Source organism: Juglans microcarpa x Juglans regia, chromosome 3D, assembly GCF_004785595.1.
Source record: "Juglans microcarpa x Juglans regia isolate MS1-56 chromosome 3D, Jm3101_v1.0, whole genome shotgun sequence".
NCBI lineage: Eukaryota > Viridiplantae > Streptophyta > Magnoliopsida > Fagales > Juglandaceae > Juglans > Juglans microcarpa x Juglans regia.
In genome coordinates this window covers 26,497,549-26,509,682 of record NC_054598.1, presented here as the reverse complement: position 1 = coordinate 26,509,682, position 12,134 = coordinate 26,497,549, and the positions used below count along the sequence as shown (strand labels likewise).

The 12,134-nt window shown below is 40.4% G+C and overlaps 1 protein-coding gene across 1 annotated transcript in view; it reads left to right on the top strand.

The window, feature by feature from the left end:
- Positions 1–9,034, top strand: part of LOC121256458 (mediator of RNA polymerase II transcription subunit 23) — a 76,594-nt gene extending 67,560 nt beyond the window's left edge. The window contains 2 exon segments of the mRNA XM_041157263.1: positions 8,371–8,474; positions 8,591–9,034. Of these exon segments, the coding sequence (XP_041013197.1) occupies positions 8,371–8,474; positions 8,591–8,792 (306 nt within the window). The 3' untranslated portion in view covers positions 8,793–9,034.
- Positions 9,035–12,134: the final 3,100 nt, after the last annotated feature.

The window sequence follows — 12,134 nt, the reverse complement described above, 5'->3', positions numbered from 1 at the left end:
CCCCCACACAAACTTTAGTGTTGTTATGCAAATTAACAATGCTTCTCAAACAAAGCGATAGAGAGGTAGAGAGCTTAGGGTGCAGTGGAGGGTGAACGTGATATGGCTGAGTGGGTGACCTCCAGCATAAAGGTGGTTGGGAGGGTGACAGCGACAAAAACACGAAAATGAGAGAGAGAGAGAGAGTACCGAGAGGTAGAGATAGATAAACCAAGGGCTGTTAGGATGGTCCAATGGTGGAGGAGAATGTGTTACATGGTCTTCAACACTGGTGCAACAAGCGCAGCAGAAAACGGATGAATCTCGGTAGTGCTGTGCGTTGGGTTGCATCCGACTGCCGGCCAGGCAGTTTGTGGTGGAGCTTCCATCGTCGGCAGTGCAAGTGCAGTGGCTGATTTTAGGTGCTCTGTTTATGGGTGGCTAAAACAGGGGCCTTTTGTTGGCTGTTTATGGTATTACGTGGGGCTGATTTCTGCAGTGATTGGCGGTTATGGACGGTGCAGATGTCTTATGGGCTGGGTGATGCAGGTTGGAAGCAGTGTGGAGGGGCTTGCAGTTGCTGTAGCGGTGGGTCTTGGACTAATTCTCCTCCAAACCGAGGCTGGCGTGTGGTGAACCAGGCAAGGTGCTGCTGCTAGGACAACGGAGGCTAATGGTTGTTGCTGTGAGGAGTGCGACGGGGCTGGGTGTGGGCTTTGGTGGAGACAGCAGCAACGTGAGGCTTGGTAGAAAGGTGGGTTGATGGCAACCCTAGCAGCACCTGGAATTTCTCTACATGGATGAGGGGGTCGGACTGTGCGTGAATGTATATACTTATGTATATAATATATATATTGTTGTCGTGAACCCTAGTGTATTTGCTGATGAAGACATTAATGGGCTTAGAGTTTATAAACAAACCGGGCCTTGGTTCTCATGGGTTTGGGTCTATTTCATTGCCAAGCATTCAATAAATTCCAACAAGCCTGGTTTTGAGTCCAAACTATGCCCAACTCGTCCAATAAATATTTTTGGACTTTTAAATTAATTCTTGGGTCTATTACCAATTAAATAGGGTCTACGTGGTCTAGAAATATTAACTGGGCTTTAACCTAATTATTAAGCCCAATAAAATCCCATAATCCACCATAATAATTTATGGGCCCATAGCTAATTCAAAATTATCCAATAAATCTCAATTGGGCTGCCATCAATATTAGCCCACTAATACCATCCAAAATCATCCACTAAACCTTAACGGCCCTTAAAATAAAATTATCCATATTTCATCCCTAATAATATTGGATCAGATCGTTCATATTTGATCGGGAAATTTGGGATTAAAAGACTGATTGATGCATCATTTCTTAGCACTGAAGCTGGATGGTCAAAGTAAGGGAATATTCAACTCCTTTTTCTGTTGTAAGTCATGGACAGTGAGTCTTATAACCCACAACCCAAACTTGTAAGTTCTACGAAAAGGAGAAAACGGAAGGGTGAGAATCATCATTTGATACACCAAAAAGTGCAGTGGGATGCAAAAGAGCTTTGACCCTATTCTGATGTGTGTAACCCCACCCCTCTTATCAAAGAAAGTGTAAACTACGCTAGTTGAGGAGTCTTGGGAATAGCCTCCCAATAATTTTCACATATATGCAATGTAGAAAGAGGTATTCATGTGTTTTGGGGGCTGAGGGACATAGGGGACACAATAGGATATCTTCCTTGATGGTAGAATGGTGCGTGTGGTGCTCACAACTTTAACACTCACCAGCAAGATTTTCCATGCACAGAGCTAGAGGCATGCAAGGAGTTTTTTTTTTCTTTTTTTTTTCCCTTTTAGATAGCCAGTCAGATTCATCAAGTGGTCCTGAGATGTGAATTTGTACACTGATTTGAATGAGAAGAGGCCTTTGAGGTCAGGGAGGTAGATTTAAGGAATCTTTTGTTGGATTAGGAGGACGGCAGATTTGAAGGATGCTGGATGCAGTTGGAGGATAAAAATGGAATGGATGAGGTTCTCTTTCCAACAGTGGTTGTAGGGATCAATTATGTTAAAGCCCAGTTAATATTTCCTGCCATAGAACCCTCTCCAATTGGTAAAGAGGATTCTCTAGACAGTTTGGGGTGCAGAATTATAGAAACTTTGAGGATCTTGAGTCCTGACGGCCTCAAATTTAAGTAGATGAGGCGGGGGGGCAACTACCTCATTCGTGGAGAGCAAGGGGGAAAGTATGAGGCAATCACATTAGAGGCAGGTGTAGGACAGTGGCTATAGGAAAAAGGAGACATCAGTGGTCATTTGCTTAGCCCATATCAAGGTATTCCCAAATATTTGTTGAGCCCAATCTTTTGTTTGTCCAAGTAAAGGGTTGCCAGAGAAACCTAGGTCATTAGACCATGACTAGTGTTAAGGAGATCAAACCAGAGCATGAGGAAATGGACATTCTCGAAGCCTTCAGCAAGGATGGTGCTGCACAACCGAATGATGTAGACCAAGGTGGCAAATAGAATACTCTAGAATTATTCTTGTAACCAATTCTGTTAACTGGAATATTCTACTGAGATGTAAAAGCTCTTTAAATACCTTGTGATCTGTTGTATTCGAAAGGTAGAAAAATATTTCTCCTCTGCATGATGAATGAAATTTTCTACAATTGAGGCCTTCCTTCATACACCTTTCGTCCCCTTTATTTCTCAGCTTTAACATGGTCCCAGAGCTACCAAAAGACCCTCGTCTGTTTCCTTTCCAGTAATAAAAAATGGATCCTGGCAACTCTTCGGAAAAAATCCACCAAAAACTCACCACCACTTCCTCCCAATACCGCTGCCATCATCAACTCTGCCACACATTTTGTCACCATCAAGCTTACCATTGACAATTACTTGTTATGGAAAGTAAAGCTTGTTCCTTTCCTCAAATGCCATCAACTGTTTGGCCATGTCCCTCCCATGCCCTCCCCTACACTAGACGGCCAGCCGAACCCAGCATATACCAGATGGATCCTTCAAGACCAACTCATTATATGGGCCATCAACTCCTCTCTTTCTGATCTGGTTCTTGCCCAAGTTCTTGAGTGATCAACCTCACACGAGGTTTGGTCTACTCTTCACAATCTATTTGCTGCCCAATCTTCTGCTTATATCATGCAAACTCAATACCAATTAGCTACCCTCAAAAAAGGATCTGAGACCATTACAGAATACTATCACAAGGCCAAAACACTTTTTGCTTCCCTCAGTGCTGCCGGCCAGCCTCTTTCATCCTCTGAATTTTCTATTTACCTCTTAGCTGGATTAGGCACCAATTATGACTCTCTAGTGACATCCCTCACCACCAGACTAGATCCTTTATCCCCTCAACAGATTTATAGCTACCTTCTCAACCACGAATCTTGGCTTGCCCATCAAACCCAGCGTCTCCTCTCGAATAGTTCGCTATCAGCCAATACCACCATCACCAAATCTTCCTTCTCCCCATCACCTTCAACTCGAGGCTGAGGATTTCGTGGGTTTCGCCGTGGCCGAGGGGCTGGTATTGGCAGCTCAAATTTTTTCTCAAACAAACCTGATAGACGGCCTGTTTATCAAGTCTGCCTTAAACCAGGACGCACGGCCTTATCTTGTTATCATAGGTTCAACCAGATGTATCAAGCCCCACCTTCACCTTCCTTGGCTTCTCATTTGACAACTCTACCCTCTCCCTCAATTCCCACTAATGCATGGTTTCCTGATACTACAACTACTAACCATTTTACTGCAGACTTTGCCAATCTCAACTTAGACTCTGCAGCCTATCAAGGTCCTGACCACGTTAGCATCGGTGATGGCTCTACACTCCCCATCCACACCACTAGCTCGGCTCATCTCCCTACATCATCTAGCAAATTTCTTCTTCGCCAACTCCTTCTTGTTCCCTCTATTTCTTGCAATTTGTTGTTCGTCCGTCAATTTTGTATTGATAATTATGTATACTTTGAATTTCATGCCTCTTTTTTCTTGTGAAGGATTTGCATTCCCGGGAGGTGGTTCTTCAGGGCACCGTTGAAAATGGATTGTATGTTCTTCCCACTGATGCTGCGGCCTCTTCCAAAAATACCTCACTGTAGGCTTGTATGGATGAACGTACCACTCCTCAAATTTGGCATTCCCGACTTGGACATCCTTCCCCTCGGACTACTTCCCTTACACTTCGACATTTTCATCTTCCAATGACTAGCGGCATAGCCTTATCCTCTTGTTCTGCCTGCTCTCAAGCAAAATCACATGCACTTCCTCACCCACCTTCACCTTCACCTTCACAATCTAATAAACCATTTGAACTTATTTTTCTTGATGTTTGGGGGCCGGCACCTATGTTGTCTACACTTGGTTGACGATACTATCTTGCTATTGTAGATGATTTCACTAAATACATTTGGTTCTTTCCGCTTCAATCTAAATCTGATGTTTCCTTTGTATTTCTTGCCTTTTTACGTTATGTTAGTAATTGCTTTTCAACAAACATTATTTCAGTTCAATCAGATTGGGGAGGCGAATTTCGTCCTCTCTCCTCCATTTTAAAATCTTTTGGAATTAATCATAGAATCATGTGTCCTTATTCTCATGCTCAAAATGGAAGTGTTGAATGGCGTCATCACCATGTTGTTGAGACTGGGCTTTCACTTTTAGCTCATGCCTCTTTTCCTTCCAAATATTGGTCTGCAGCATTTCAAACAGTTGTTTTTCTAATTAACCACTCCACTCCTTAATAACATCTCTCCTTTTCAAAAGTTATTTCACCATTGTCCTTACTACAAGTTTTTCTGTACCTTTGGCTCAGCCTGTTGGCCTAATTTACGCCCCTTTAATAAACACAACATGGACTTAAGGTCTCAACTCTGCGTTTTTATGGGATATACTCCTGACCATAAGGGCTATAATTGCTTGCACATTCCTACGGGTTGTGTTTATATCTCTAGGGATGTCAAATTCAACGAGTTGCACTTCCCCTTTGCTTCTTAGCCCAATCCGTCCACTTCATCTCACACGGCCCCTAGTACCATCTCTCGTGGGCCACTTGTTGATCTCACTAACACATTCTCTCCTTCAGGCCCCTTTTTGCCACCCCATCTACACTTGAGCCCACATTAAACTCCCATCAAACCCTACCCGATCCCCTTCATTCTTCATCCTTGCCCATCTCTACTCCCCAAGAATCCCCTTCTTCTTCCTCTGTGTCCTCTTCTCCCATACTCGGTTCCACGCCTTCCCTCCTTTTCGATGAACCACGACCCCATATAGCTCCTTGGCCCCTCCCAACTCACCCTATGGTCACCCGTCTGAAAGCCCACAAATCCTTTCCTCTCCATCAATCCGATGGTCCTATCCCCTGGCCTTCCTCTAAACCATCTCTCTCATGATTTCTCAGTCCTCCTTAGTTCCAGAAGAATCCACGTCATACACCGAGGCATCCAAGTACCTTGAGTGGCGCTCTGCCATGGATGTCGAGTTTGAAGCTCTTCTCCTCAACCGAACCTGGGATTTGGTACCATTGTCTTCTCATCTCAATATTTTGGGTTTAAAATGGGTTCTTAAAACCAAACGACTTGCTGATGGCTCCCTTGAACTCCACAAAGCACAACTTGTGGCCAAGGGTTTTCATCAGCAAGCTGGCTTGGACTACACTGATACCTTTTAGTCCGGTTGTAAAACTAGTCACAATTCATCTCCTCTCTTGTTGTTTCCTCTCACTTGTAGCTGCATCAACTGGACATACAAAACGCATTTTTTCACGGGGATCTCGAAGAGGCTGTTTACATGCAGCAACCTCCTACCTTCCTCAATCTGGATCTCCCCACTCATGTCTGTAAGTTGAAAAAGTCCAGGTTTTTAAAACTGAGTGATCGATTGTTGACTCTTGGTTTTCAAAGTTCCAAATCAGATTCCTCACTTTTCATTCTTCACTCTGCCTCTATTTTTATTTATGTTTTAATTTACGTAGATGATATTATTCTTATTGGAACTAATGCCTCTATTGATTCAGATTTTATTGATGCATTTCGTGCTTATTTTCCTATTAAGGATCTCAGGTCATTACATTTTTTCTTAGGCATTGAAGTTTGTCGTAATTCATTTGGTTTATTCTTGTCTCAATCCAAGTATATTTCTGATTTACTTATTCGGACCAACATGCATAAGTCTAAACCTGTGTCTACCCCCATGTCCTCTTCCATTAAGCTTACTACCCTGGATGGACCTTCCTTTGAAGACCCTCAGTTATATCATAGTGTCGTCGGTAACCTGCAATATCTAGCTTTTACTCAACCTGACATATCCTTTTCTATTAATAAAGTGTGTCAGTTCATGCACTGTCCTCATGTCCCTCACTGGCAAGCTGTCAAACAAATCCTTCGTTAGAGCATTAGTAATGGTCTATGCATATGCATATGCAAAATCACCTCTTTTGCATAACCACTTTGTCATTCAAACAAAATTCCCACATTGACTTGTACATATTTGACACAAAATAATAATAAAATATTGTTTTATTATTATTATTATTAATTTTTTGCTAAAATCAGTTTTTTTATATATATTTTGCAATTAGCATCCACTACATACATTTGACATTAATAATATAAATGCAATAATAAAAAATATAATTTTTTTATATATTATATTAAAAATATAATAAAATGAAAAATATATATAATATATTATAATAATAAAATGAATGTGCAAGTGAAGGTTTATTGTGTTGTTGAAAGAGGGAGAAAAGGAAATGATTGTGAGAGAGAGAGTGTGGAAGGAGAGAGAAATAATGATTAAAATATGTTATGTGGAGTGAATAGTAGTTATCCAAATTTAGATAAGCACTGTTCATAGCTAGCTAAATATTTGGATATGCATAAGTCAATGTAGATGATTTTAAGGTCATATTATGCAAATATGACTTTGCATATACATATGCATAGACAAACCTCCCCTCTTTTCTTTTGATATCCCCGATCTAATGAAAATAATTTTTATAAATTTGATTTGGAAAAATAATAAATTAAAAATTTCGGATTATACAAAGGAAAAGACAAAAGAAAGTGAGAAAGAAGAGGAGGACAAAAGCGAAATATACAAAAAAGAGGAGGCAAAAGTAGGGGCTCGCCACCTTGCAATGAACTCCATGACAGGTTCATTATCCCTTTGCTTGGTCTTGAGTTGTTCGGGCACTCCAACCCTTCTTTGTGTGTTGCTGAACTGCTTCATAGACCAATATGGATGCTCTTATTTACATCTCACTCAACACTTTGGCCTTCATTTGTCCTCAGTCTCCTCTCCCACTCTCTCTGCTTACTCCGATGTTGACTGGGCCGGATGCCTTGATGACTGCAAGTCTACGGGTGCCTTTTGTATTTACTTTGGATCCCATCTCATTTCTTGGAGGCCTTCCTTCATACACCTTTGGTGCCCTTTATTTCTGAGCTTTAACAACTAGTAAAAAATTCTTTAAGGCCACCCATAGAGGATGAGGAAAATGGATTGCCACCCATTTTGATGGCCAGTTAATTGCATTGAAATCGCCTAGGTAGAGGTGAGGTTCGTCAAACTATATTTCTATTGTCGACAGCTATTTCCAAAAGGACTTTTTGGTGTACTACCTAGTGGATCCATACACAAGCAGCCGGGGCATTGGGGGGGTGCAGGAATCATTACATTCATGATGTGTTGACTCAGGAAAAGCACAGCAATCTCTTGTACTACCTGTGCAAAGTAACTAAGCTAAACACATTAATTCAGATTGACTTGAATGAGGAGAAAATCAAAATAGCAAATTAGATTCTCTAAATTTATATTGACTTCCACTTGTCAATTTTAAGGGGAACTGTTGCCTATATTCGTTTTCTTGTTGCATTGTTTAAATTGGGGATGCCTGTCATTGGTGTATCAACTTGGCTGTGTCATTGGTCCTGTCTTTTATTGTATTCCACAGTACATTTTTTTCTTTTTGGCTCCCCTTTATTGTGGTTCCATAAACATTCCATCCTTAGCAATGCGGCATCTCTTTTATTTGCTATTATTTTGATATAATATGAATAAATGAGATTATGTTGGAGCAATTGGATAGTGTTTTTTATAAATAAAAAAATAAAAAAAAATAGAAACGTTAAAGCACATTGGAGTTAGGTTTCTGAACTTATCGTTTCCATATTGTTTAGGCCTGCTAATCATTCTCTCTGTTAATCATTTCCCTTTACCAATGGCAGCGCATAAAAGAAGTATGAATCTGATCTTTGTTTCTGACAAGGATGTCCAAGCATGAGATCCATTTTCTATGAATGGGTTTTCTCAGAATGTGTCATGTATATCGAAAAATGTTTTGATTTCTAATGCTTATTTTTGTGGCATGTTTTTCAGACCCTCTCCTTACTTTTAAGCATTCTGGTTGATGTCTTCGGAAGGAATTCACAGACATCAACTCCTGTAGAAGCATCAGAAATAGCAGATCTCATAGACTTCCTGTAAGTGTTAGGTTTTTAGTGCTTCAAACTTACCCTCCTGCAGAACAATGTTGGTATTTCATTATTTCTATTGCCTCAAATTTCTTACATGTTGCTTATCCATTGTTATTTTACAGCCATCATGTTATCCATTATGAAGGGCAGGGAGGGCCTGTGCAAGCTAACAGCAAACCTCGACCAGAGGTATTGGCTCTATGTGCGAGAGCATCAGAAAATTTACGTCCAGACGTACAGCATCTTCTGTCCCATCTAAAACCTGATGTAAATTCTTCCATCTATGCTGCTACTCATCCAAAGCTGGTCCAGAATCCATCATAAAATCTGGGTTCAATTGGCATGTTTCCGGTTTGCTAATCACTGAATGGTGCTGCTTTCTTGAGCGAAAATCATTATGTATAATTCGCTACATACTTGTTGGGATATGGGGCTCGAAACACTACAGCTTGCCCCTTTGAAACACATAATATTGTATCTGTAATAAGATTATTCTTGTGTATCTTGATAGGAAAAATAGACACACTTCAGTGATCAAGTATGTAGTAGTATAGCTCATCAATTAATATTCAGTGTTGTTCTAAGGTAAGAAAAATTATATTTGCAAGTTCGTGCGGGAGTCCACACCCTAAATTTCTCTTGCAAATCAAATTTTACCATTTTAGCAATGTAGAGGCTATTTCCTCCAGGCCAACTTTCTACTGCTAAAAGATATGATGTATATTGATTTTTTTTTTTTTTTATTACTTTCTTTCTGGGGTTTTGGATTATGTATTGGAATGTATGTGCAGTGATCCATCTAAATTCGAGGCTAGCTAGCGTCCTTGGCAACACTTTGCATGAAATCTATACCAACTCCTTTGAACTGGGGCAAATTGAGCATTTGCGCGTCTTAATGCTTAACAAATCTCCCTTCAATGAACAACGTAACCTATTCTCGTCGGTCTTATAGTTATATGCACAACAAAACAGCTAAGCCACGTTAGATGTCACACCATATCTACAGCAGCAACCAACTCGGTCGGACGCACACATTCCACATGCAAATCTCTTACCTCAGCCTCATAAATCCCATCCGTCCATGTATATATCATGCACCATCTCCTCGTCTCTTTATTCTAACATTAACAACACTCCAACTACCACAAGGTTAATTGTGTCTAAACGACATAATGCCGTTCCCTTATTCATTGTAGCGTATCTAGGTCTATATAGAAATCAATGAAACAGGCCGTCGTCGATGTGAACAGGCAATAGGAGTCTAGAACCGGCCTAAACCAGTAGAAAATTGATGAAACCGAGGTAAACCGAGGTCTTTAGTCCCAATTTGAATCAAGTTCAAACCATCTAACCGGCCGATATAATATATATACATATATTTATATATATATTATATCTTAGGTAAAATGACGCCGTTTCACTTAAAATACTATATATATCTTAAGTGAAACGGCATCGTTTGGATTTAGGGTTTAATACTCCCCCCCCCCCCCTTCTTCCTCTTCCGATTCATGTTTTTCTTAGACTCTTTCTGCTCTCCCACGCAATGCCGTCTGCGACTCTGGCGCGCATCTCTGTTTCTCTCCTAGCTCACATAGTGACAGCACCACCAATCTCTCTCTCTCTCTCTTTCTCTCTCTCTCTCTCTCATCGCGATGTGAACTCTCTCGATACTATCTCTCATCACACCACTGACGTGACACCGATAAATCGACCGGCATCACGCTAAAACCAAGCATGCTGATTTTCTCCCCTTTAACCGGCCGGTTTTGATCGATTTTAACTATGTATGAAACTTGTCAGTTGCTCATCGATTTTGGATCGAAACCAAACCGACACTGTTGGTTTTTACCCCTAAGCATATCCATTGAATCACCAATGAATGAAGATTTTTTACTATTTTGTAACCTAAATACTTTTTGCAATTGGAAGAGCGATAGACGTAATATGTAAATCATGCAGTATTAAATGCTGCTCGTGAGTAATATGGACTTCAACATGAAACATAAAGATATTGGGACATAAAATTGGAAGAAATCATGACAAGAACCCTCTTTTATTCATTCAGCAAGGTTCCGGACTTAATCCTTATTAGCTTCTTCCTCTTTAAAAAAAACCATGTCCCTATCATCAATTCTCAAATCCAACATTTGCCTAATAACACAACATCCATTCACCTAAAACAACCTGTTTTGACACAACAAGATCCCCTTTTGCCATCCAAAGCCATGGAAACTCAACATCTCTTTAGTTTGCTCGATCTGCTGATTGCCATGATTATTACCTTTCTTCTTGAAAGCCTCCAATCGAGGCCTCTAGGGTTTCGGCTTGAAAACACCATGCGAGTCCACCACCTATGGAAGCTTTAGCAAAGGCAAAATTAGCTTTCTCTAGAGAAAGATTGAAGATAGGAGGTGGGTATATGCATCTAACATTGAAGATAGGAGGTGGGTATATGCATCTAACATGTAACACTAATGTATTTGTGATGAACAATGGAAGGAAATGTAGGATGAAAGGGAATGCCTGAACTTTGAGGGTAGGCTCTTCCAAAAAGTGAATAGGTAGAGAGAGAGAATTATATAGAGATAAAAGGAATCTTCATAGCATTTCTCAATAACCAATCCGTCTTAAATCACTGACTGTTACTTATCTTAAAATAAAAGACACTACAGCTAACTGGGCTCACAAGCCCATTTACACTGACCCAACTAAAAGAACTGAAACATAAACTAGATCACCTTGCCCACAAGGTAATGGAAGGCGAGTTTGACCTCTGCATATGGTTCCCACGTTGTGTCATCCTCACTCATGTCGTGCCATTGAACCAAGATCTCTGCTTGAGAAAGATTTTTGACTTTGCACACCCTTCTGTCAAGCACTCTCGCAGGCTCTGGGTTGATGATTAGACTTAAGTTGTTTCCATTCTCATTAAAGGAAAAAGCCGAAACTTGGTTGAATTCCTTAAGGCCCAGATCTATAGGGACATGGCAGGAAATGCAAATTGAGTTTTTTTTTTTTTAAAAAAAAAAAATCCTATGCATAGAACTAATGCATTAAAAAGACAAATCATGAGTTTTGTTCAAAAAGATACTGAAACTTTTTACTAATGTTGGGAGAGATTCAAGGATTTGCTTGATACCTGCATCCACCATGGGTATGAAAACTGGAGAATAATTAGTTTTTTATATGAAGCTTTACAACCTAAGATGAGGCAATTTGTGGAGACAATGTGCAATGGTGAATTCTTTAACTTGATGGAGGTTATTTCAGAAATTATATTATGCATGCATGAATTATATACATTATCCAAACACTTTTTTCTTGATCGAAATAGTGTTTGAAGAAAATCGAGAAGTCCTAACCCTTCTTGTGAAACCAATCTGTGAAAGGGAACCCGCAGCCAAAAACTTCTTGGGTAGCAGTCCTTAATAGATTCGTGTCAAGATCCACCAACAAGTGTCTACCATTTTTTAAGGTATTGCGGAAGGTGCGAGCATGGGATGACAAGTACGACTAGGCATTCAAGGCTCTCAAGAAATATTTCACCAGCCCTATACTGTTCAGCCAACCCAGATGTGGAGAAACTTTGGTCTTGTACCTATCAATCTCCCCGTAGGCGACTTCCTTGCCTTGGTACGAGATGAAGGTGTGGTCTCAAAGCCC